Below are 21,576 nucleotides of genomic sequence, written 5' to 3' on the forward strand. Positions count from 1 at the left end.
GTAAACAGCAATACAACAAAAGACAATAAATAAAAATGCGAAAAATCTGAACCTGAGTGTTGTAATGGATTGGCGAACGCATGCACATGTTGGTCGATGCCAACAGAGGAAAAAAAACGCAAATATCGGCCCAAAATATCGGCTGACCTCTATTGCTTTGTCTAACAGATTTGTTTTGTCCAGTTTAAAAAGGGAAACAATCATCAGTCACATGACCTCTGGTAAAAAAAAAATACTACACCATTAACCTTCTCATGCCTGATTCACACGGCAAGATTTCAAAATTGTCGCTGGATTTTCAAACCCTAAGAGACCTCACGCATGACAGTAACATTTTTTAGATAGAACAGATTTGCCCGTACAGTGTGATGTGTCCTGTCAAATGACAAGAATAAGACACCACACATGAACAGATTTCTATCAGGAACTTTTTATATGTCAAACAGGAAGTGTCCAAAAACCTCTCGAGATCAAACATGAGATCAGAGTAAATTAACATGGCAGACGAGGCAGAACAATAGCGATAGTTTGTGGACTAACATTAGCAGAGAAAAAACATTAGCAAAATAGATCACTTTTAACACACCACACACGGCAGGAATATCTCATTATTTTAAGAGGCATCCCGATAATTGGGGTGTCCTTAAGATTGTTGGAAGGGGATGATCGGGGGAGAAATAGGGCTGATTATCATGCCGTGTGAGCCTTGCATTAACGAGGATGCTCAGTTAGTTGTTTACTCTAAATAATTATTAACGTTGCTGTAATTATTGATAAACTTTGTGACAGGATAAGTAGTGAAACACATGATTGAGCAAGCCTGCAATTTACATTTCTAAAACAAATACCTGCACAAGTCTAATTCTACAAAGTAATCCTGCAGTTAAAAGATAGCAGACCTTAAAGAGCGGTTGCAGGTGGACGATTGACAGGAAACATGGCCCCAACCACAGAGCTGTCAGCTGAACTATAAAAAGGATTGCAAAGCGCCTTCCGGGAGCAGACTCAACATGGAAAGTGACAAAAGATGCTGATTGTTTCCTGTCAGTTGGGTCTACGGTTTGAGACAGGTATGCAAAAAAATGGGAATGCTGTTGAACATCCAGGTACACCAAGGAAGTGCCAGGAAAGGAAATTATAAACAAATAAACTAAAAACAAAGAAAGACAAATTAACAGAAACAGAATCTTAGGGAGGAATTTATAGCCTAAAAGGCCAAAAAACTAGAAGCATCTTTCTGACCCAGACATTAGAAAACAGGGCACCAGTGGCTGAAATAAAAGCAGTCAGCACAGGATTGGTTGAAATTAGAGCTGTACAACAAAGTGAATCATAGTTCTCGCCACAATATCAATGTCTTCCATATTACAACAGTAAGGGACTGCAATGTTGTGTTGGATATCATATTTCAAGAGGCTATGGTGCGACTGCTCAGACCACTGGATCATACAAATGTCTCCTAAAAAAATCTTGTCCTTGCTCTTTCTCTCTGACTGAAGCACGAGATGCTAAATTACTTTTTAGTAGTCTTATTCCTCACATTTTGATTGGAATTAATTAATTTCATTCTGTATTTATTTCACTCAGTTTGGAGAAATTGGGAAACACTTTAAAGGAGAAGTCCGGTCAACATGGAAAAGTCAGTGGATCATTAGCTAAACCTAAAACTAATACATTTGTGGTGATTTAATGAATTTAGCATTATTCAGTAAGAAAATAAAGCATTAATTGACGTCTCGATCACTGTGTCTGGGGGCGGCCATTATTGCCCAAATATGGGCAATAATGGCTGTCTGACATCACATCCTGTGACGTTATGTCGCGGCACAGTGCTTCATAAGCTAATTCAATAGGAACTGTTGTACACAGCTGCGATCAACAACAATTATTTCAGATTTCGAGATGACTTCACCATTGAAATTTGCGAGAGCTATTGTTAAAGCAACAATGCCCACGTGCATGGCAGTTGGATGTTCCAATACATCGGGTAAAAGTGAAAAAAACATTATTTTTTTTCACCTTTCCGATTCATGATCCACTACGGGTTTGTTGATAGAGAGAGGATTTGCCATCGAACTTCTGACAAGAGAAAAAACATGTCTTCTGTAGCCAACATTTTGAAGAAGAATTTTTTCAAGATGACATGAGAGCGATACTTTTTTATAATGTAGAATTTGCGGAGAAATTTGGTGACCCGACCAGAGGGGCAGAGTGATGTGACACACTTGGAAAGAATGCTCACTGTTGCGAAGCTCACTTATTTTATACGACTTTGGTCTTCTTTTTTCTAAAGTCACTTGTAAATGTAATGAGTTGCGGGTTGCAGATGTTTTTGGCTTGTTTCTGAAAGTGAAGTCGATTGTTTGGGCTCTAAACTAAGTGACGATGAAATATCCCTCCGCCTCATAACGCACTGGAGCTCATCCTGACAGGAGCAGAGTAAAGGCAGAAGGAGCCGCTCTGCCCGTATTTTCTGCAGTTCACGGCTGCAATAACTGATGATAACTGCTGAAAATAGATTAGGCGATGCAGATCACCATTTAGACCAGAGATTGGTTCTAAAGATTAGTTTTTACTCCCTGATAACATTGCAGAACCCAACCCATAATCCTACTTTAATGCTTATTTGTTGTCTTTTTATGTCTCTAAAATGTAAAATTAGTATTACTTTAAATTGAAATGCTCAATTTTTAAAAAACAATTTATTTCCTTTATTTAACCAGGTACACCACATTGAGATCTGGATCTCATTTTCAAGGGGGACCTGGGCAGAAATCTGCAAAACACTACAACCTGGTTACAAAAATAAAACCAATTAATAAATATGCACAAATATAAAACAATAAAAACTATTTAAAAGAAGTGACACTGTTTCATAGAAGCTTGTTGTCTATCTTTAAGAACCGCTCGAAATAAGTCCAATGAAATAGTTTCCAACATCTTGAGCTCAGACTGGAGCTGATTCCACGCTGTAGGAGCCAACACACTGAATGCTTTCTTTCCTTTATCAGTTCGAACACGAGGAACATGTAGAAGGATAAAGACATTTGAGTGTAAAGAATGTGAACTACTAGATCTATGCAAAAGAGAGCTTAAGTAAGTTGGTGTTAGTCCAAGTAGAGATTTATATATCAGGATCATCAAATGATTCAAATAAAATACCATGTCCATCTTTGTTTAAGAGGCAAAAAACAATATTTCAGCATGAAAACGGGTATTTATTTACAAGGGGACAGATAGGGCGTTGGGACTTGTTCAACAGCCGATCCCGCAAGCTGATGTCACAAACTGGGAGGTGGCAGTATTGTTCTTCACCAAGATGGATGCCTCCACTAAAGGATATTCAAATGAAAATTACTCTTAATTAAAAAAAACTTATAATTTATTGAAAAGTATGTAATAATAAGTACTTTCAGCAGTTTGAATTCTGATTTTGACCGGACTTCTCCTTTAAAAACAACTTGGTTGATGAAAGATGCAGTCTAAATGCGTTCACACCCTGCATACGGGTACATTTAGCCAGTTAAATCATTTGATACACTGAATCTGTATATTACTATTGGCTGAGATACTAAAATTAACAGAAAATGATGGAGAAACTGCAGTGACGGAAAAGAAAGGAAAGGATCAGGAAATGTAGTTTAATGGTAATTTTATCATCATCATCGCAGCATTATGCAGTGATATTGCAATTAAATGTCCTGTTGCTGTGTAGCCTTAGCTGAAAATGATATTTAATGCAGCAAAACAGTACAGATGAGTCCATAAAACCCAGTTTTGCTATTTTTTGTTTTTGTTTTTATATAACAAATGAGAGTAATCAAATATGGACAGAGGACTGGAAAATACAGTGTCATATGTAGTTAAACTACATCTCCAAAAAGTTCTATTTTATACATTTTTAACGAATCTTTCGGGACACACAGGTTCCACTTCTAAAGCTTGAGAAAGCAAATTTAAGGAACTAGTTTTTATTTCAATCAACAAAAGAAAATGCCAACAAATGTATTTTTTTTAAAGGAGGCTTTAGATAGAATGGATCCCAGTTGTTGCAGTGCATTAACATTAGATTCAGTCTGGCAAAAGGAAAGCCAGAGAATATTGAGTTAATAAATGTATGAGGCACTAATTTAAAAGTTGTTTCATTTTCCCACCAGTGTTCACATTTTTGTAAGACAGTGTAATGAGGGAATCAAAGTTCAAACATTTAACATTTTGTTCAAGGTGAGAACAAAAAGCAAAGATCAGTCCCATAAGCCCACTGACCAGCAAGAGGTGATAAATGTATGTTGCTCTGCAGGTAAAATAACCCAGAAGTGCCTGGGAAAGCCCTGGCGTGGCGTTGCAAAGCTGATAATGTTGACTATATAATGCAGCCGCATGCATACGGTCAGGTTTTTTGGTTTACACTCTTATTGGCTTCAAGGTAAATAGTAACCAAGCTCATCCTCTCAGCCAAAACATTATACATTATAAAGTTGATTATTTGAAACTGTAGACAGCACTGGTTTAAGCCCCACATCTTCCAGCAGCTGCTCAAGTTGGCCACAATCCATTTTCTAAATCACCAGTGACCCGTTACATGCTTGTAGATCCAGGACCATCCTCAAGACCCAAACACCAGTATGGAAAAGCTCCCAATGACAGCTGTTGCTACTGTGAAACCTCTGCCGTTGGCTCCTATTCTCTTCGTGCTAGGTTACCAATGGCAGGCTTCCAGAATACACTGCTTGGCTTTTATTGTGAAGAGTTCATGAAGTACTGGGACTGTATTTCTTTCTCAGTTCAGTGTTGTCAATAAATAACAAACACATATATTTCTATTGTTGGTCAAAGTTGTTTTGGTTCAGTCAATGAGTAAACAAACTAGTTTGGATCATGTTTGGACTGCTTTTTACAGCCAGAAACAAGAACTGCAGGAGTACGGAAGACCAATAATGCCAAAGAAAAACCCCAAACAAAATTTATAATAGAGAATCCCCAGTCATAATTCATGATTTATTTCTGATCCCCAATTTTTGTGAAGTTTTCACATGCCAATGTTATATTTTTCTCATGCAATTTCACGTTAAGAACTTTAGTAAAAGAAAACGTATGAACAACACCATGACTATACTTCCTTTCAAGCCTTTCTGCTGTGAGCAGTCACTAATTATTTATCTGATCTAACACCATGAATGTAGTCATGACAAAAAAAGATATTGTTACTATAAAAGAAAGACAAAACCCCAACTTAAAATTTTGAACTGTACTAAGTATTTGATATTAGTGATTATCAGGGCTAGCATAACTAAAAGAGCAATCTCAAAGGGCATAGGAAAATAAAGCTCCTTATTTTTAAAAGGCTGCCAACTTTTCCAAATTCACCATTTTATATAGGTAATAATAAATTCCTAAAAAGGAACAAACTCAGCTAGTTTGGTGTAGTTCGTCCCATTGTCGTTCACAGCTTGAATGAGCTTGAATGAACCATTCATATATGTCTTGACATCGTAGAAAATACAGTTTCCTTAAAAAGCGCCTTGTAGCATCCTCTGACTTCATTTTAAACCCCTTACTGATAGTAAAAATAGCTAACTCTGGGTCTTCCTTCCGTGGTAACACATTTCAAACACACAGTAGTTATCTTAGCCTGGCAGAAATAACTCGGGTGTATTCACTGAAAATAGATCAGATTTTTTAAACTACAGCTGCTACTACTACTACTACTACTACTACTACTACTACTACCACTACTACTACTAATGATAATAACTTGAATCGGGTAGTTAAATAGGCCAGCAAAATAATTGGACTTCAGCAAATTTATCTTCTCGATTTACATAAAAAGGCTTTGAGGAAAAAAGCAATACAGATCTACGAGAATCCAGCTCATTATTTGCAATCCTCCTTTCAGCTGCTGCCATCTGGCAGGACACTGAGAATCCCGTTAAAGACTAGCAGGTACAAAAACTCCTTTGTGGGAATATTTTAGTTAAGCACTGCTTATATTATTGTGGGCGTCAGTTCGTTTTATTCATTCATTTATTTTAATATTGTCTTTTATGGAACTGTTTTAAGTGTGTTAAATATTGTTTTTTAGTAACACTGTTCTTTTAGATATGCCTTTTAAGTTATGTGTTTTTATGTATGAACCGCTGCCAGATATCAAAGACGATTCTCCATCTCAGGAAATGTGATGAGCAATAAAGTTATCCTATCTAACAATTTTCTTAAAGAAAATATACTGGCTGCTAGACTTCCTTACCAACAGACCCGAGTCGGTCCGGGTCGGACAGAATACCTCTGATGTCATCACCCTCAGTATGGGCTCCCCTCAGGGCTGTGTCCTGAGCCCCCAGCTGTTCACCCTGATGACACACGACTGCGCTCCCAGGTTCACCACCAATCACATCGTGAAGTTTGCTAATGACATATAACGGTGGTGGGCCTGATCAGAGACGACAACGACCAGGACTTCAAAAGTCAATGTAATGCATTGCATTACATTGAAATGACTGTTGTCATTTCAGCTTTTAACTTTTTGTGCTCTCTCTTTTTTTCTTCATAGCAGGTACACCTGGTCTGACGTTCTGTTAACTATGACATCATCCAGTAAAGACAGATCATCCGCTATTACCATTTAATGTAGAACAGATTACTGGATCAATGTGTGCAGAGCCCGGTTCTGCTGGAGGTTTTTCCTTCCCCCTAATGGGTGGTTTTTCTTTCCTCTGTCGCTTCATGCTTGCTCAGTATGAGGGATTGCTGCAAAGCCATTGACAATGCAGACGACTTTCCTTGTAGCTCTACGCTTCTCCAGGAGTGAATGCTGCTTGTCGAGACTTTGAAGCAATCAACTGGTTCCCTTACATAGGAAATGTTAGACCAATCTGTATAATGTGATTGATTTTGACTTTGTAAAGTGCCTTGAGATGACATGTTTCATGAATTGGCGCTATATAAATAAAATTGAATTGAATTGAGAGGAGGTGGAGCAGCTGGTGGCAGACCCGGCTGCAGAAACAAATCACAGGGGGGGCATTCCATTTTTTTAAGGGGGCACACTTTTAAAAGTTTTTTATTACTTATTTATTACTTATATATATATATATATATATATATATATATATATATATATATATATATATATATATATATATATAGCAATAGTGTAGTCAGTTTTGTCAAATTAGGCATTTGAACACAAAAGCCTAATTTTTGTTCCAATTAGCTGGAACAAAAATAGTTAATGGGCAGGTTGTAAAAAAATTGGGAAGCTTTTCACAACATTTGTTGGGCTTTTAGAAAGAATTACTAACAAAATATATCAAAATAGTTGTCAACGTCGGACAGGAAACCAAAACATTTTAATAAAATGCCATCTCCTACAACTCATACTGGTCAATTTATTTTTTTAAATAAGTCGAATCTGTCGATCTGACATCATCATTGAATAGTAGTTATAATGAATAATATTGATTGGTATGATAAAACAAGAAAAGAATAATGGTTAATCAAGTGTTTGGTCAGTGTAAACGCCCAGGAGGGGTTGAGTTCTACTTATCAACTTAAAAATATTTCATGACTGCATGTAAGAGATATGTTTAATTGACCTATACTGAGAGAAATTAAGTTTATATTAAGGTAGATTTACAACTCATGTTGGGAAGCTATTTATAAATAATTTTTTTCCGTTTGATATATCATGATTGTTAAAGAGATTGTGTGTGTTATGTGGTTGTCTGATTGCATATTTTGTTCGGAGGCCGTATGCACAGTTTTTTTCTTTGCTTCAGTGCAGTTGTGTGCTAATGGCATATTCTTATGTTTAATAGTTCTTATGTGTTTAATAGTTCTGTGCTTTAAACGTGAGAGTTTGAGATTTGGGCTTTTTTTTCTTTTAAGTTGGGCAGGTTTTATGTTAGGTTACTGGAAACTATCAGTGAGATAGGGTAACCTGTAGTGCTGTGTCTTGACTCAAAGTCCAGCATAAGCTACATGCTTATTAGCATGAGATCAGGCTGAACACTGACTGAAGTAAAAATTCACACTAAAAGAGGTTCTGTAATTACAGCAGGTATGGAGCGCAAGGAGCAGAACAAAGCAGAGTTCCCTTCTGTCTGCAAGTAATCCAAGTTTCTCCAGTTTGGCAGTAGATCTGTAGATCCTGGTGCTGCTAACTATCGTAGCTAACCCTCCTAGCGTCAATGTTTATTCCACTTTAGACTTCAGTGCTGACATTTCAAACAGTAATTAATCGCACTGCTTCCAGCTCGCTCTTGTCTGCTTCGTTGTCACTTTTTGTAATTGTTTGGTAATCAGACCAAATTTCCATCCCGCTCTACCGACACCGACGGTGACCACAGCCGAACACCGCGTCGGCGACTGAAGGCTATAACTCAGTGTCCCGCCCCACTCCATCTGTGATTGGCTAGCATGTTGCCTTCAGTCGTTGATTTGATTGGCTAAATTGTATGATTGACACATCAAAGATAGTACTAATAGAACGATGGCCACTCCGAGGTATATATATAAAAACAAAAGACAGCTTCCAGTCCAGGGCAGGCACAGCTGGCTCACCGGGCGGGCACGGCCCCCCAATGCCCGCCCATGCCGCCGGGTCTGGCTGGTGGGCTGGTGCAGAGACAACAGCCTGATCCTGAATGTGGAGAAGACGAAGGAGATCATCATCGACTTCAGGAAGAACCGGCCCCACCACGCTCCACTGCTCATCAACAGCTCAGCTGTGGAGGTGGTCAGCAGCACCAAGTTCCTGGGGGTGCACATCACGGACAACCTCACCTGGTCTGTGAACACCATGTCACTGGTGAAGAGGGCACAGAAACGACTGTACTTCCTGCGGAGGATGAGGAGAGCCCACCTGCCCTGCCCCCGCCTGCCCTGCCCCCGCCCATCTTCAAGACCTTTTACAGAAGCACCATAGAGAGCATTCTGTCCAGCTGTCTCTCTGTGTGGTGTGGAGGCTGCAGTGCCTCCGACTGGAAGAACGTGAGGAGAGTGGTGAGGACAGTAGAAGGGATCATTGGGGCTCATCTCCCCTCCATCAAGGACATCTCATCACAGCGCTGTGTGTCCCGAGCCCGTAACATCATCGGGGACCCCTCACACCCCCACCATGGACTGTTCTCCCTGCTGCCTTCTGGGAAAAGGTTCCACAGCTTCCGCTGCAGGTCCACCAGGTTCTGCAAAAGCTTTTTCCCTGTTGCCATCAGACTGTTGAACTGCCGAAACTGCTGAAGCCACAAAATGGACTCTGTAACTGCTGAAGCCACAAAAAGGACTCTGAACAGCTGAAGCCGCAAAATGGACTCTGTACCATATTTGCATATTGCACATTTGCACATATACCATCAGACCGTTAAAACTGCTGAAGCCAAAAATGGACTCTGTACCACATTCGTATATCTGTACATTTACACATTTGAACATATGCTTCAGACTGCTGAACTGCTGAAGCCACAAATGGACTCTGTACCACATTCGTATATTGCACATTGACTGTTGAACTGCTGAAGCCACAAAATGGACTCTGAACTGCTGAAGCCACAAAATGGACACTGTATCACATTTGTATATCTGTACATTTACACATTTGCACATATGCTTCAGACTGCTGAACTGCTGAAGCCACAAATGGACTCTGTACCACATTTGTATATCTGTACATTTACACATTTGAACATATGCTTCAGACTGCTGAACTGCTGAAGCCACAAATGGACTCTGTACCACATTCGCATAGTGCACATTTGCACATATGCCATCAGACTGTTGAACTGCTGAAGCCAAAGAATGGACTCTGAACTGCTGAAGCCATGAATGGACTCTGTACCACATTCGTAAACTATACCGTTTTTAATAATACTTACCTGTACACTGTGAAATCGCACACTGTCTATTTCCCCTGCATTGTTTACATAGTTGAGTTTGTTTACATTTCAATTGATTACAAAAATCATCGCTGCACCTTATCCTGTAATTTACTGTAATTTACTGTGATTTTTCAAGCTGTATGCAAACGCAATTTCGTTCTGTACGCACTCTGTGCATACAAAATGACAAAGTTGTCTAAGTCTAAGTCATATATAATTAGCCCAATATTTAGATCATATTCTGGTCACAAGCTGCAATCTTACCTATCTCAACAGGTGGGTCTTACTCGGCTCAGTGATGACAATTTTTCTGAAGTGTTTTACAAAATAGAAAGAATCAAATACATTTTTTATTCAATTGCTTTCAATTCTAAGTTATTAACATTGATGTATTTTCCTGTGTTTACATTTGTTTGTGTTTTTTTTTTTTTACAATTATTTTTGTCTATTGAGGTACGTATTTTTTTTAGCTTTTACTTGCATACAAATTAGGAAACATCTGAATTTCTATTTTAATAATTAGATATTTATGAGGTACTTTTGGTGCTCCATCATCATGGTCAAGGACAGGCTTCTGCTAAATGAGAAGTTCTGAAATGTTTCTTCACTTTGTGTTCAGTCATTTCACTGTTACTCAGTTTTTATATCCTGCACTCTTCTACTGTAGAGTTGGACAAAAATCAGGGATCTGAAGTCGTCCACTGCCGCCCTCCATGTGATGTAAATGCCTGATTTGATGTCTGAGGGAGCGGGGGCCCTTTAAGCTGTATAATGTCTGCTCTCTCAAATGATAATATTGTATTTCAAGTGTCAACGAGAATCCAGACCATAAAGAGAGGGTTGGAAAGAGGGGTGAAGTAATGTGGTATTGCATTTTGACCAGAGGCAGTTATATTTTATTGTAATCATTATTAAAATTGTGTGTGATATCACAAACTGTTCACAAAGACATATTGAGGCAAGAGAATGATTAAAGTGGAACTCTAATTTTCCAACAAATATGTAATGTCAACAGTGATTACGCCAAGCATCAGCCTTCCACGGATTTTTTCCTCTCAATAGAATGGTTTAATTATTCTCATTAATATAGCTTTGTGATTGTACAGCAAACATATTTTTAGTCACTGCTAAGCAAGTTCAGTCACTACAAACAGCCCAATTTGCCGCTCTTTCAGAAGGTCAGATTTGCAAATTGTGCTCAAAATCTTTCCTATCAACAGATTCTCCACCTAAGCTGTGAATCATTGCAACTCCTGCAGAGTTACCCCGGGCGTCTTGGCTGCTTCTCCGACCAATGCTGTCCTTGACTGGCTCATTATTTAAAGTGTATGGCTGCAAGAAGTTTGAAGTCTGGGTTATTTGTATAACCTAAAAGGGATTGAAACTCCTCTAGAACTTCCTCCATTACCTTTTTCCTCTGTTCCCTGGTCTTCATGGTGCCGTTTCTTCACTAATATTTTCCAACAAACCTGTGAGGCCTTCACAGAACAGCTGGATTTATCCCAAAATTACATTACACTCAGGTGGACTCCATGTACTACTTGTACTGGATTTTGTACTGGAAGTGTATCAGACGGAAGTGTATCAGACGGAATGTGACGCATAAGTTGATTTGCTAATTAAATGACTTCAGAAAGCAGTTGGTTGCACTGGATTTTTATTTGTAAAAATTCTTGAAAACCATGTTTTATTTTCAGTCCTTTTCACAATCATGTTCTAATTTGTGTCGCCACATCGTGAAATCTCAATAAAATACATTGAAGGTTGTTCTTAAAACCTTCAAAATGAGAAGAAGAAATGGGAAAAGGGTGCATTAAAAGCTTTTGCAAGCGACTGCAGCTCTAACTTGCCCTTTTAGTTTATGTCAGCTGTTCCCTCCAGAATGGAACATCATTTAATGTCAGCAGAATGAGCCTCACTTGGTTCAAGTTCCTGCAGTCAAGAATATTAAGTTAAGAGTTTCCAGAAAATACTAACTGTACCCATTATCACGCTTATTTAAACACACTTGTACTCTATGCTGTAATCTCTGTGTTTGGTCAACGTTTTGTTTCTGCACGATGAGGCTAATATATCCTGTTTGCATCTGCCACAATAATCCTAAACATGTAAATGTATGACCTTATATCAGGTATTTCCTTTCCCCTGATCCCACAATATCAACAACCATGCTTTCCCAAAGTTAATTATCCCAAGCTGGCCGGACCCGGCGAGCACAGAGCAGGTGGTGGATCAATAGGCTTAGTAAGTGAATGAGACAAAGACCACACTGCACACAAATGCACACAATCGCATACTGAGGCCGCTGGCAGAGCAGAGCTGCAGCAGTTTGCCTCTTCGGCAGCGGTGAAGCGGTCTAGATTCAGCTGTTTCCAACCAGCGGCATCACTTTATGGTAAAGCAGCATGGATGTAAAGGAGATGACGGTTTTTAGAGATGACACATTAGAAATCTCTCCAACATAAGGGGGTCAAGTTCGTCCTCCCCAAGTTTTAAATGTGGTCGTCCTCTACAGCTGGAGGGGAAAAAAAGCAAACAGCTGAAACCTGCTAACCATGTGAACTCGGTCGTAAAATAGGTTCGGATACATTCCAGTGATGGGACGATATGGAGAGATGCAATGCTTTATCCAATCTTTCATGTTACCTTGTTTTAATGTCAATGATATCTGAACAACACCTGAGGATCAACTCCCAGAAGTCACAGTAAATGCCGCTGAGAAAGGCAGCCGGAACAGCCAGAGAGCTTTAGACCCTTTAGTGGAAGGGAGGCTGATGCCAGAGCAAACCCACGCTGTATAAACAATTACTCAATTCTAGTTAAAGTGAGGGGTAATTATCTCACAGTGACGACAGCCGGTGGTTATGGAGCTCGTTGTCTCATTAAAAGAGGAGAAATGTGACATCGTCACTCAGCAGTAGGTATGGCAGACATTTGGTTTAAAACTGGTGTAAAAGCTACCAGGAATTGGGTTGCTGACCTTACAGGATGTGGTTAAACCACTCGCCACCAATTCTCTGAGGAATAGAACATGGCTTTCAGTGCCTTGCAAAAAGTGTTCATATCGGTCCAGCTGTTTCACCTCCTGGAATGTCACACCGTGTTTCACTGCCCCTACAGCTGCAAGGCTGTTGAAGGACACCTGTTCCAGCTATGCACATCTAGCAATTCAACTTTTAACAACATGATGAATGTGTGGACGAAGGTGGCCCGGCCAGATGAGAGGAAAATTGATGTTTCTGGCCAACATGCTAAATGCCTGTGCCATCTCTGTATTTTAGGGCCAGTGGGGCCTTGCCCTACCAGATGTCACTGTGGAGCTCTATGTTCATAATATTCAGTGGGACAGGATAGTTCTTTACAGAATAATGTTGTAAAAAAGACAGATTTCCTTACCAAAAAAATTCTGTTAGAAACATTGGTGTCTCTACATGTAAGTCTGCCAGAAAACTGACAAGCTCAGTAGGCTAAATCCTCTTGAGGTGCCTTGATATTTTGGCCGGCACATCAATATTTGTTTAAATAATGAATATCTGAAATCGCAGTGTGCATGCCCAACATGCTCTCAGTAGACTGCCGTGGGGCACAAATCCTCCGGCCCCAAGCTCGACTCGTACAAACAAAATACGTTACGTTAATGCTCTGCCGGAAAGTGTGCAACCATCTAGTGTTGTTTGTCCTTGCTGACTCATTGAAGGATTGATGTGAACCTTTCTATGTTCAGTACATGAATAATATTGGTGAACTTTTATGTGTAATTTTATGTATTTTTTTAATTACATTTAGCTTTTATAAAATGGATTTCCAGTGTTTTGGTTTATGCTAATTTATCCGTTTCATTTAAAATTGATCAAAGTCAGGTTGCATGCATCACAAAAAAATGTGTTGCTGCTAATAGGTGTTGAGTTTTTGTGCCCCACTTAACTCATCGTGCCAGAGACGCCACGGCTAAATGCTATGTTTGGTGGAAAACCAACACCCTGAAAACAAAAGGGGGGACAGTGTCATGATGCAGGGATGCTTTCCTTCTAGGGACAGGGAAGCTGGTAAGAGTTTATGGGAAGATGGATGGAGCTAAATACAGAGCAAACCAGGAAGAAACAGAGATGAGGTTAACTGTCCAGCAGAACAATGACCACAAACACTCTAGAGCTACAGCGGAATAGTTTAGATCAATGTCCTGCAGTTTTTACATGAGTCTCTGCTTTAACACACCTGAAGAAATTATCAAGTCATTAAAGTCGGTCTGGATGACATGCCAAGCAGGTATTTCAACTAGTTGCTTCCAAGATATTATTAAATACCCAAAGGTAAAAACACTCCGATTCATTTTTGCTCATTAGTGAACAGTGTTTCTGCAAACCACCAGATTCTCCATCTCCCATGCAGCCTCAAAAGCAGAACATGGTCAGTTTTTCAATGGATTATTGTCTAAGACTGCAGGAAGTGGAATTATTGACATTGCAGTTAATAATAAATCAGATTACAATATCAGCAGTTGAGAAATATCCATTTTCCCAAACGTGTCTGTAGAAGCTCTAGAGTTTTGTTAAGCTTAAAAAGAAAAGAATATGTCAAATGAAAGGATAAATGGCCCAACTGGTAGGTCACAGGCTGATTTCAAAACAGTCACTGAAAAAAAATCTAACATAAATTCAAATAATATATAATTTTGTTTAGCCTTAGTCTCCATTACTTCCTCACTCACTTTCTTTTCTGTGAATTTATACCTATCTGTTCAAGCCATCCCGCGACCCCATGAGGGATTAAGCGGGTTAGAAAATGGATGGATGGATGTTCAAGCCATTGTCTGAAAACATAAAGAGTATGGTGCAGCCGTTGTTGACTCCACAAATATGGTCTTTTTATAAAAGGTTTTCGGCCATTTCTTAAAGAGAGCAATCCATACGAAGTCTCCCAAGCAGTCTGCCATAAACGAAAATGTAGAAGGAGGGGCTCTGCTCAGATTGGACCAAAGTTTTTACTTTTAGCCGACATGCAGCACAAAGCATTCTATGGAGAGGCTTGCTTTTCTTCAACAGGGGCAGGAATACTAGACAGAGTTTAATAGAAGATAGATCTTGGAGGAAAACCTGTTATGGGTTGCAAAGGACTTAAACTGGGGCAGAGGTTCACCTATGTTGCTCACCAACAGCCTCGGAAATAGGTAAAAGTCAACATCTCAGCTTGAGGAACAGTCTTGCAGTCACATGCTCACGTTAAAGGCGTTCCTACTTTTTCCTACTTTCCACTCAGAGCTATCATGGGTCTGTTTAGATCAAAGCTTATTGAGCAAAGGACATAGGGGAGATTTTGGGCTGGTAAAGACATGGCTCAAAAGACTTGCAGGTTTAACTGCTGCCAAAGGTGCTTTTTCAAAGAATTGACTCGGGGTGGGAATAAAAGAGCACGTCACTCTAATACCTGCCACATTCATTATATTAGAATATGGGTTCCAATGAGGCTCATTGTCAGATTAAAAATACCCTTTAAAAATAGCAACCTTTAAGCATGTACGTACTAAACATACTTTTCATTAAGCCCACATTTTTGTATGAAAATAATTTTTTATCAGTTTGATATACTATTCTAATCTTAAATGTTGTGTTTTCAAGCAAAAAAAAAAGATTAACAGAAATAAGTGCTTTAAAACATCAGCGTGTGAGCATTTGATCTACATAATGTGTTCCCTGTAGTTAATTGGGTTACTGAGGCAAATGTACTTTTTGATATATATCATTTTAATTTCACTCCACAATTACATAGTACTTTGAGTTTGCCTATCAAATAAAGTCCCAATGAAATTAATTGAATATTTTAGGACAATATAAAAAGTTTAAGGAGTAGGGATACTTTTTACATTACATGAACATAAAAGATTACAAAAATACAGGTGGGTAATGTCCATTTCTGTGTCATTTCCATTGATAAAATAATAAATATTGCAATAAATAACTAGGTCTATTCTGATGGTGAGTGAAGGGATGCTGAGCTGCATGCAGCTCTTAAAGGCAGCATCACCTCTGCTGCCTGCTTTTACGGTGGCATGCTGAGACACATTAAGGGATTAGACAGACAAGCAGCAAATATCTCTCATATGATCTTCATTAACACCATTTTTCCATCACAGTAGCGCGGCAGTTAGGCTTCAACAGACTCACCATTTGCGACTGGCTCCTGGGGCTGCCATTGATGTCCTCCACCTTCTCATTCGCTGTGTGAGAAACAGAAGGGAGACGTGAGAGTCCAACCTGTGCCGGGACATGCTAGCGTCCGGCAACTTCTGAGTTCAGGCAAACAAATCCGGCGGGACCTTGAGCGGGATTTACAAAACGGAGCCTATGCGGAGGTGCACGAGTGTGCGTGCCGAGGTGTGGGGCAATGTCTGGGAGGCAAAGCTGCCTAATTCTTCAGCTGCTACACAGAGTTAGTGACAGGCCTGCTTGGCCTCATTGTCTGTTTGGGGTGAGTGGGGAGGGTAAAGTTTCTATCCGGGAGGGAGAGAGAGAATGTGAGAGAAAAAGTGAGACAGACAGCATGAGAAAGAAACGCTTCATGCATAATTGACAGGAAAATATGCTTGTGGGTCTGATAAACAAAGGAGGAGGAAGTCCTAAAAAGAAAAGAAAACGTTTCAAAGGTGAGGGTGACACAGGGAGGAAAAAAAGGGAAAGAAATCTGGAGCAGAAACAAAACAATGAGTGGGAGAAACTGGTCTAAAAGACTCAGAGAAAAGGATTATGTAAGAGCCGCTGCTGTGGGGACGCAGTCTAGTCACACATTATTTATCACTGTGTGGACTTTCTCAGCTAATACAAACTAGAAAACACAAAGTTTGTGCAACTGCCTACGATGCCGCCAGAGGCACACTCCATTTATGACAAAGTCGTTTAATTTAACCGACACCACCTGTGAGGTTGTGGTTTATATATGCTAAACAAAAATCCCTGTTGGCAAATGTCCCACTGTTTAAAAGAATCAAGCCTGTTCATTCAATCCTGATGCCTCATCCATTTATCATAACTTCAATATCCCCAAAGAGATTCTCTTTAAGTAAAACACCGAAGTTTGGGGTCAGCTACTTGGTAGGTGAGGACTAAATCCCAGTTTCCCAATCTAACTCTAGGGACATGGACTATAAACCAGAGTAGCATAGCTGGAAAGGTGTGTTGAGGTTTAACAATGCCAACGAGATAGAAATGGACTCACATGTAACACTCTGGGCTCTGGAACCCATTTCCTTGACTGGGGCAGAAAATTTTCTTACTTTTGAGTATCCCAGGGAGAGAAGTGTTAGGCAGGGAATACACTCAAGCCTCCGGCGTGAGAAAATCACCTCTTTGCAGCTTTCAGTTGCAACAAAAAGCCTCAAGCTGTTGTCTGTTCTTATACACGGAACATCGGCTCTGATCACATAGCCTTGTTGAAATCTGTGGATGGTGTCATTTAGGGGCAGAAGTCCTCCAATCCTCCAGCACCAGAGGTCCCCCAGCAGCATTGTGCTATCAGGGGCAACTCCATGCCCATGTAGAATCACCAAGAGAGGTGGAATTTGGAGGAACTGCTTTTTGATCTGGATCCAACCCGTGTTAATGTTGCTGGATCTTTGTGCTAGGCATGAGATGTCTATAATGAACAACAAGTTTAAGCATGAAGGGGTCTATGAGTGCACCTGGTATGTGCACCTGGTCAATATTCAGATAAAACTAGTGGTTTATCAGCATCTAGCATTAATTGTGAAGAATTAACAGTATTTCCTCACAACCCTGTCCTATCTGACAATTTTTAATAAACTCTCAGTTCAATTTAACTGAGTTCTCAACCCCCAAAAGAAGGTTACATTATAGTAGATATTTATCAGATAATGCTGTATCAAACTTTAAAAGTCTGTCCCTCAGTATCACAGAAATGCCCAGTAGATGGCAGCAATGTTATTTAGTCCCCTTCACAAATTGACGCTTTTGTGGTGTCACTTCCTCACTAAGTTTTGCATTAGACAATGTAGCCCCCTTGAAAAAGAAGATGATTATTCACAGGAAGCTGGCTCCCTGGTTTAATTCAGAGCTGCGTTCTTCGAAGCACAATGTTAGGAAATTGGAGAGAAAATGGTGTGTACACATATAGAGGAATCCTACCTAATCTGGAAAAATGGTCTACTGTTGTATCAAACAGCAATTTTGGCTTAATCTAAACCTTCATCTTGTATGTTTGACCCAATCCCAATCAAGTTATTTAAGGAAGTATTCCCTTTAATTAATGCCCCCATTTTAGAATTGTTTAATCTATCCTTAGTAAATGTATATTTACCACAGGATTTTAGAGTAGCTTTTATTAAACCTTTACCTAAGAAACCCTGTCTTGATCAAGATGACTTAATAAATTACACTCATATTTAATCTTCTTTTCCTATATAAAATTCTTGAGAAAGTAGTTGCTAATCAAGTATGTGAAAATTTGCTAAGTAATGACCTATTTGAAGAGTTTCAGTCAGGCTTCAGAGCTCATCATAGCACTGACACAGCTCTGGTGAAGGTCACTAATTATATACTCAGATAATGATTTGTGTCTGTACTGGTCCTGTTAGATCTCAGTGCTGCATTTTGATACAGTTGATCACAATATTCTCCTACAAAGACTTGAACATACTGTAGGGATTAAGGCTGGTTTAAATCTTATCTGTGTGACAGATTCCAGTTTGTTCATGTTAATAATAAATATTCTTCTAACTCTAGGGTCACTTGTGAAGTACCACAAGGTTCAGTCCTTGGGCCAATTGTCTTTACAATATATATGGTTCCAATAGGTAGAATTATCAGACAGCTTGGAATTAATTTCCACTGTTATGCTGATGACACTCAGCTATATTTATCCATAAACTCTGATGCATCCAATCAAATACTTCGACTACAGGCATGTCTTGATGACATCAGAATCTGGATGACCTTACATTTTCCGCAGTTAAATTCAAGACAGAAGTTGTCATCTTTTGTCCAGAGTACATAAAAGTAAACTTCTTAATCAATCACCTAATCTGGATGGCAATAACTTGGCGTCTGGTAATAAAGTAAATAACCTTGGTATATACTGCCAAAATATGAAATATTCTGTCCAGGAGTGATGCTGAAAATCTAGTCCATGCATTTGTTGCTTCAAGGCTGGACTATTGTAATTCTTTACTATCAGGAAGTCCACAAAACGCAGTTCGAAGCCTTCAGCTGACCCAAAATGCTGCAGCAAGAATTCTGATGAAAATCAACAAGAAGGATCATGTTTATCCTATTTTAACTTTCCTTCATTGGCTTCCTGTTAAATCAAGAATATAATTTCAAATTCTCCTTCTCACGTATAAAGCCCTTAATAATCAAGCCCCATCATATGTCAGAGCTCTGATTACCCCGTATGTTCCTAACAGAGAACTTTGCTCTCAGACTGCAGGTCTTCTGGTGGTTCCTAGAGTGTCTCAAAGTAGAATGGGAGGCAGATCCTTTAGTTATCAGGTTCCTCTCATGTGGAACGAACTTCCAGTTTTGGTCAGTGACACAGACATCCTGTCTACTTTTAAGACTAATCTTAAAACTTTCTTTTTGACAAAGCTTATAGTTAGAGTGGCTCATGTTACCCTGAGCTACCTCTATAGTTATGCTGCTATAGGCTTAGGCTACTGGAGGACATCAGGGCCTATTTTTCTCACTCTGCTGAGTTTTCTTACTGTTCCCCAATGTTGCATTGTGTGTTGTCATTTCAACCTTTAACTTTTTGTTCTCTGTGATTTTTTTTCTTCATGGAAGGTATGCCTGGTCTGGTCTGGCTGTTAACTGTGACACCATTCAGGGGAGATAGATCATCCGCTATTACCATATAACAGAAAGAATTCCTGTACCAATGTGTGTTCTGTACTTTTTTTGTCTCTGCTCTGTCTTCTTTAACCCCCAGTCTGTTGAGGCAGATGAGCGTTCACACTGAGCCTGGTTCTGGTTCTGCTGGAGGTTTTCCTCCCTGTTAAAGGGGAGTTTTCCTCTCCACTGTCGCTTCATGCATCCTCAGTATGAGGGATTGCTGCAAAGCCATCGACAATGCAGATGACTGTCCACTGTGTCTCTACGCTCTTTCTGCAGGAGTGAATGCTGCTTGTCAAGACTTGATGTTTTCTGTTGGGTTTCCTTAGATAGGAAACTTTTTGTTATCTGTATGGATTATTTGCTTGAATTTGACTGTGTAAAGAGCCTTGAGATGACATGTTCTGTAAATTGACCCTATGTAAACAAAATTGAATAGAATTGAAAAGTAGTGTGTATGTGTGCGTGTGTGTGTGTGTGTGTGTGTGTCTGTTCTTGTACTTGCAGCTGAGCGAAAATATTTTTTGCTCATTTCACTAGTAAAGTGAGGACCTTTTTATGGTCCTCACATTTTTTTTTCTGGACAAGGGTTTAGGTTTAGCACCAAGGTGTCAATTATGTTTAAGTTAGGGTAGGTATATACTGGACAAAGTTAGGGTTACGCCATAGAAAGGCTTTAAAATGAATAGAATTCAAGGCACAGTCCTCACTTTGTACTTTAAACAAGGATATGTGTGTGTGTATAGGGTGAGTGGGGGTGGGGTGTATCCAAAGGAGTCATTTGAGTGAAGTAAGACTGGCTGGCAGAGAACCGTCATCCTGAATTTGCTTCACTCATGTTCCAACACAGGTCATGTTTAGGGCTTCCATTGCAGCTGGGGCCTGCAGATGCTTTGCTCCCATCATGGATGCAACTTAAAGGACCAGTTAGTAGACAGCAGCAGAGATGGAAGCTGCCAAGCTGAAGAACAAGTTCTATAATTACCTTTTTGCTGTGAACTCCTAAAACAATGAACAGGTTTGACACAACGAACAAAAGTCTGTACGCCACAGACTTCATCTTCAGCACTTCTGATGTGCGTCCCATTCATGCAAATTGTTTTTCTTATGAGGGAAGCCACAGATATATCAGCAAGCATAGAGTTTCACCACCTCCCACAGTGCTGCTATAACACCAAAACTGTGCAATGCTGAGCTCTCCATATGCTGAAATCTTTTTTAAATCCTGGTCCCTATACCGTGAGATGAGGCGATGAAAAGGCTGGGAAGGGGTCCCACTGAGACAAATAACTGTAACAAGATTACGGCTCTGTAACTGTAATCTCTTTAACCAGTCTTTTCCAGAGGTAATCCCATTACAGCGAGACATCGCAGGAGGAGCGCTGGTTAAGTTGTTCCAGAGAAACGAAGAAAAAGGCTCCATGAGTAAGTTAAACACAAAAATGGAGACTTAGAAAAAAAAACTGTGTGAGTCAGCAAAAGAAAAAGAGACGAAGACAAGATCCAGAAAAGTGAAGGGGACAAAAAGAGAAGCTGAAAGAGCAGAGTGAGAAGTAGAGACTCTGAGCTACAACAGGGGGACATATGCATTAATTGGAGGGGTGTCAGAGTAATAGATCTCTGCTGCTGCAGCTCCTCAGGCACCCCAAACAAAGGACAACCGCTGCGTTTTGGCCCCAATATCAGACTGTTGCGCCAGACAACTACATCACAGACCAAACTTTGTGTGTGTGTTGCTGGATGTGAAACAGAGAGTGGGTGGTCGCTTTATGCACCATGGAGAATAAAACTTTAGTAACATACAGTAAGTGTTTTGATAATATGACCTCAGTTGAGTTAGTTGTACTCTTCTGTTAAATTACATG

General features: G+C 39.7%; 1 protein-coding gene across 1 annotated transcript in view; it reads right to left on the minus strand.

Moving 5' to 3' along the window:
* Window positions 1–21,576, minus strand: part of LOC118561537 (neuron navigator 3-like) — a 145,352-nt gene that overhangs the window by 32,270 nt on the left and 91,506 nt on the right. The window contains exon 3 of the mRNA XM_036133681.1: window positions 16,037–16,089. Coding sequence (XP_035989574.1) covers window positions 16,037–16,089 — 53 coding nt within the window. The remainder of the gene's footprint in view (window positions 1–16,036; window positions 16,090–21,576) is intronic.

Source organism: Fundulus heteroclitus, unplaced genomic scaffold (genome assembly GCF_011125445.2).
Source record: "Fundulus heteroclitus isolate FHET01 unplaced genomic scaffold, MU-UCD_Fhet_4.1 scaffold_66, whole genome shotgun sequence".
NCBI classification, from domain to species: Eukaryota; Metazoa; Chordata; class Actinopteri; order Cyprinodontiformes; family Fundulidae; genus Fundulus; species Fundulus heteroclitus.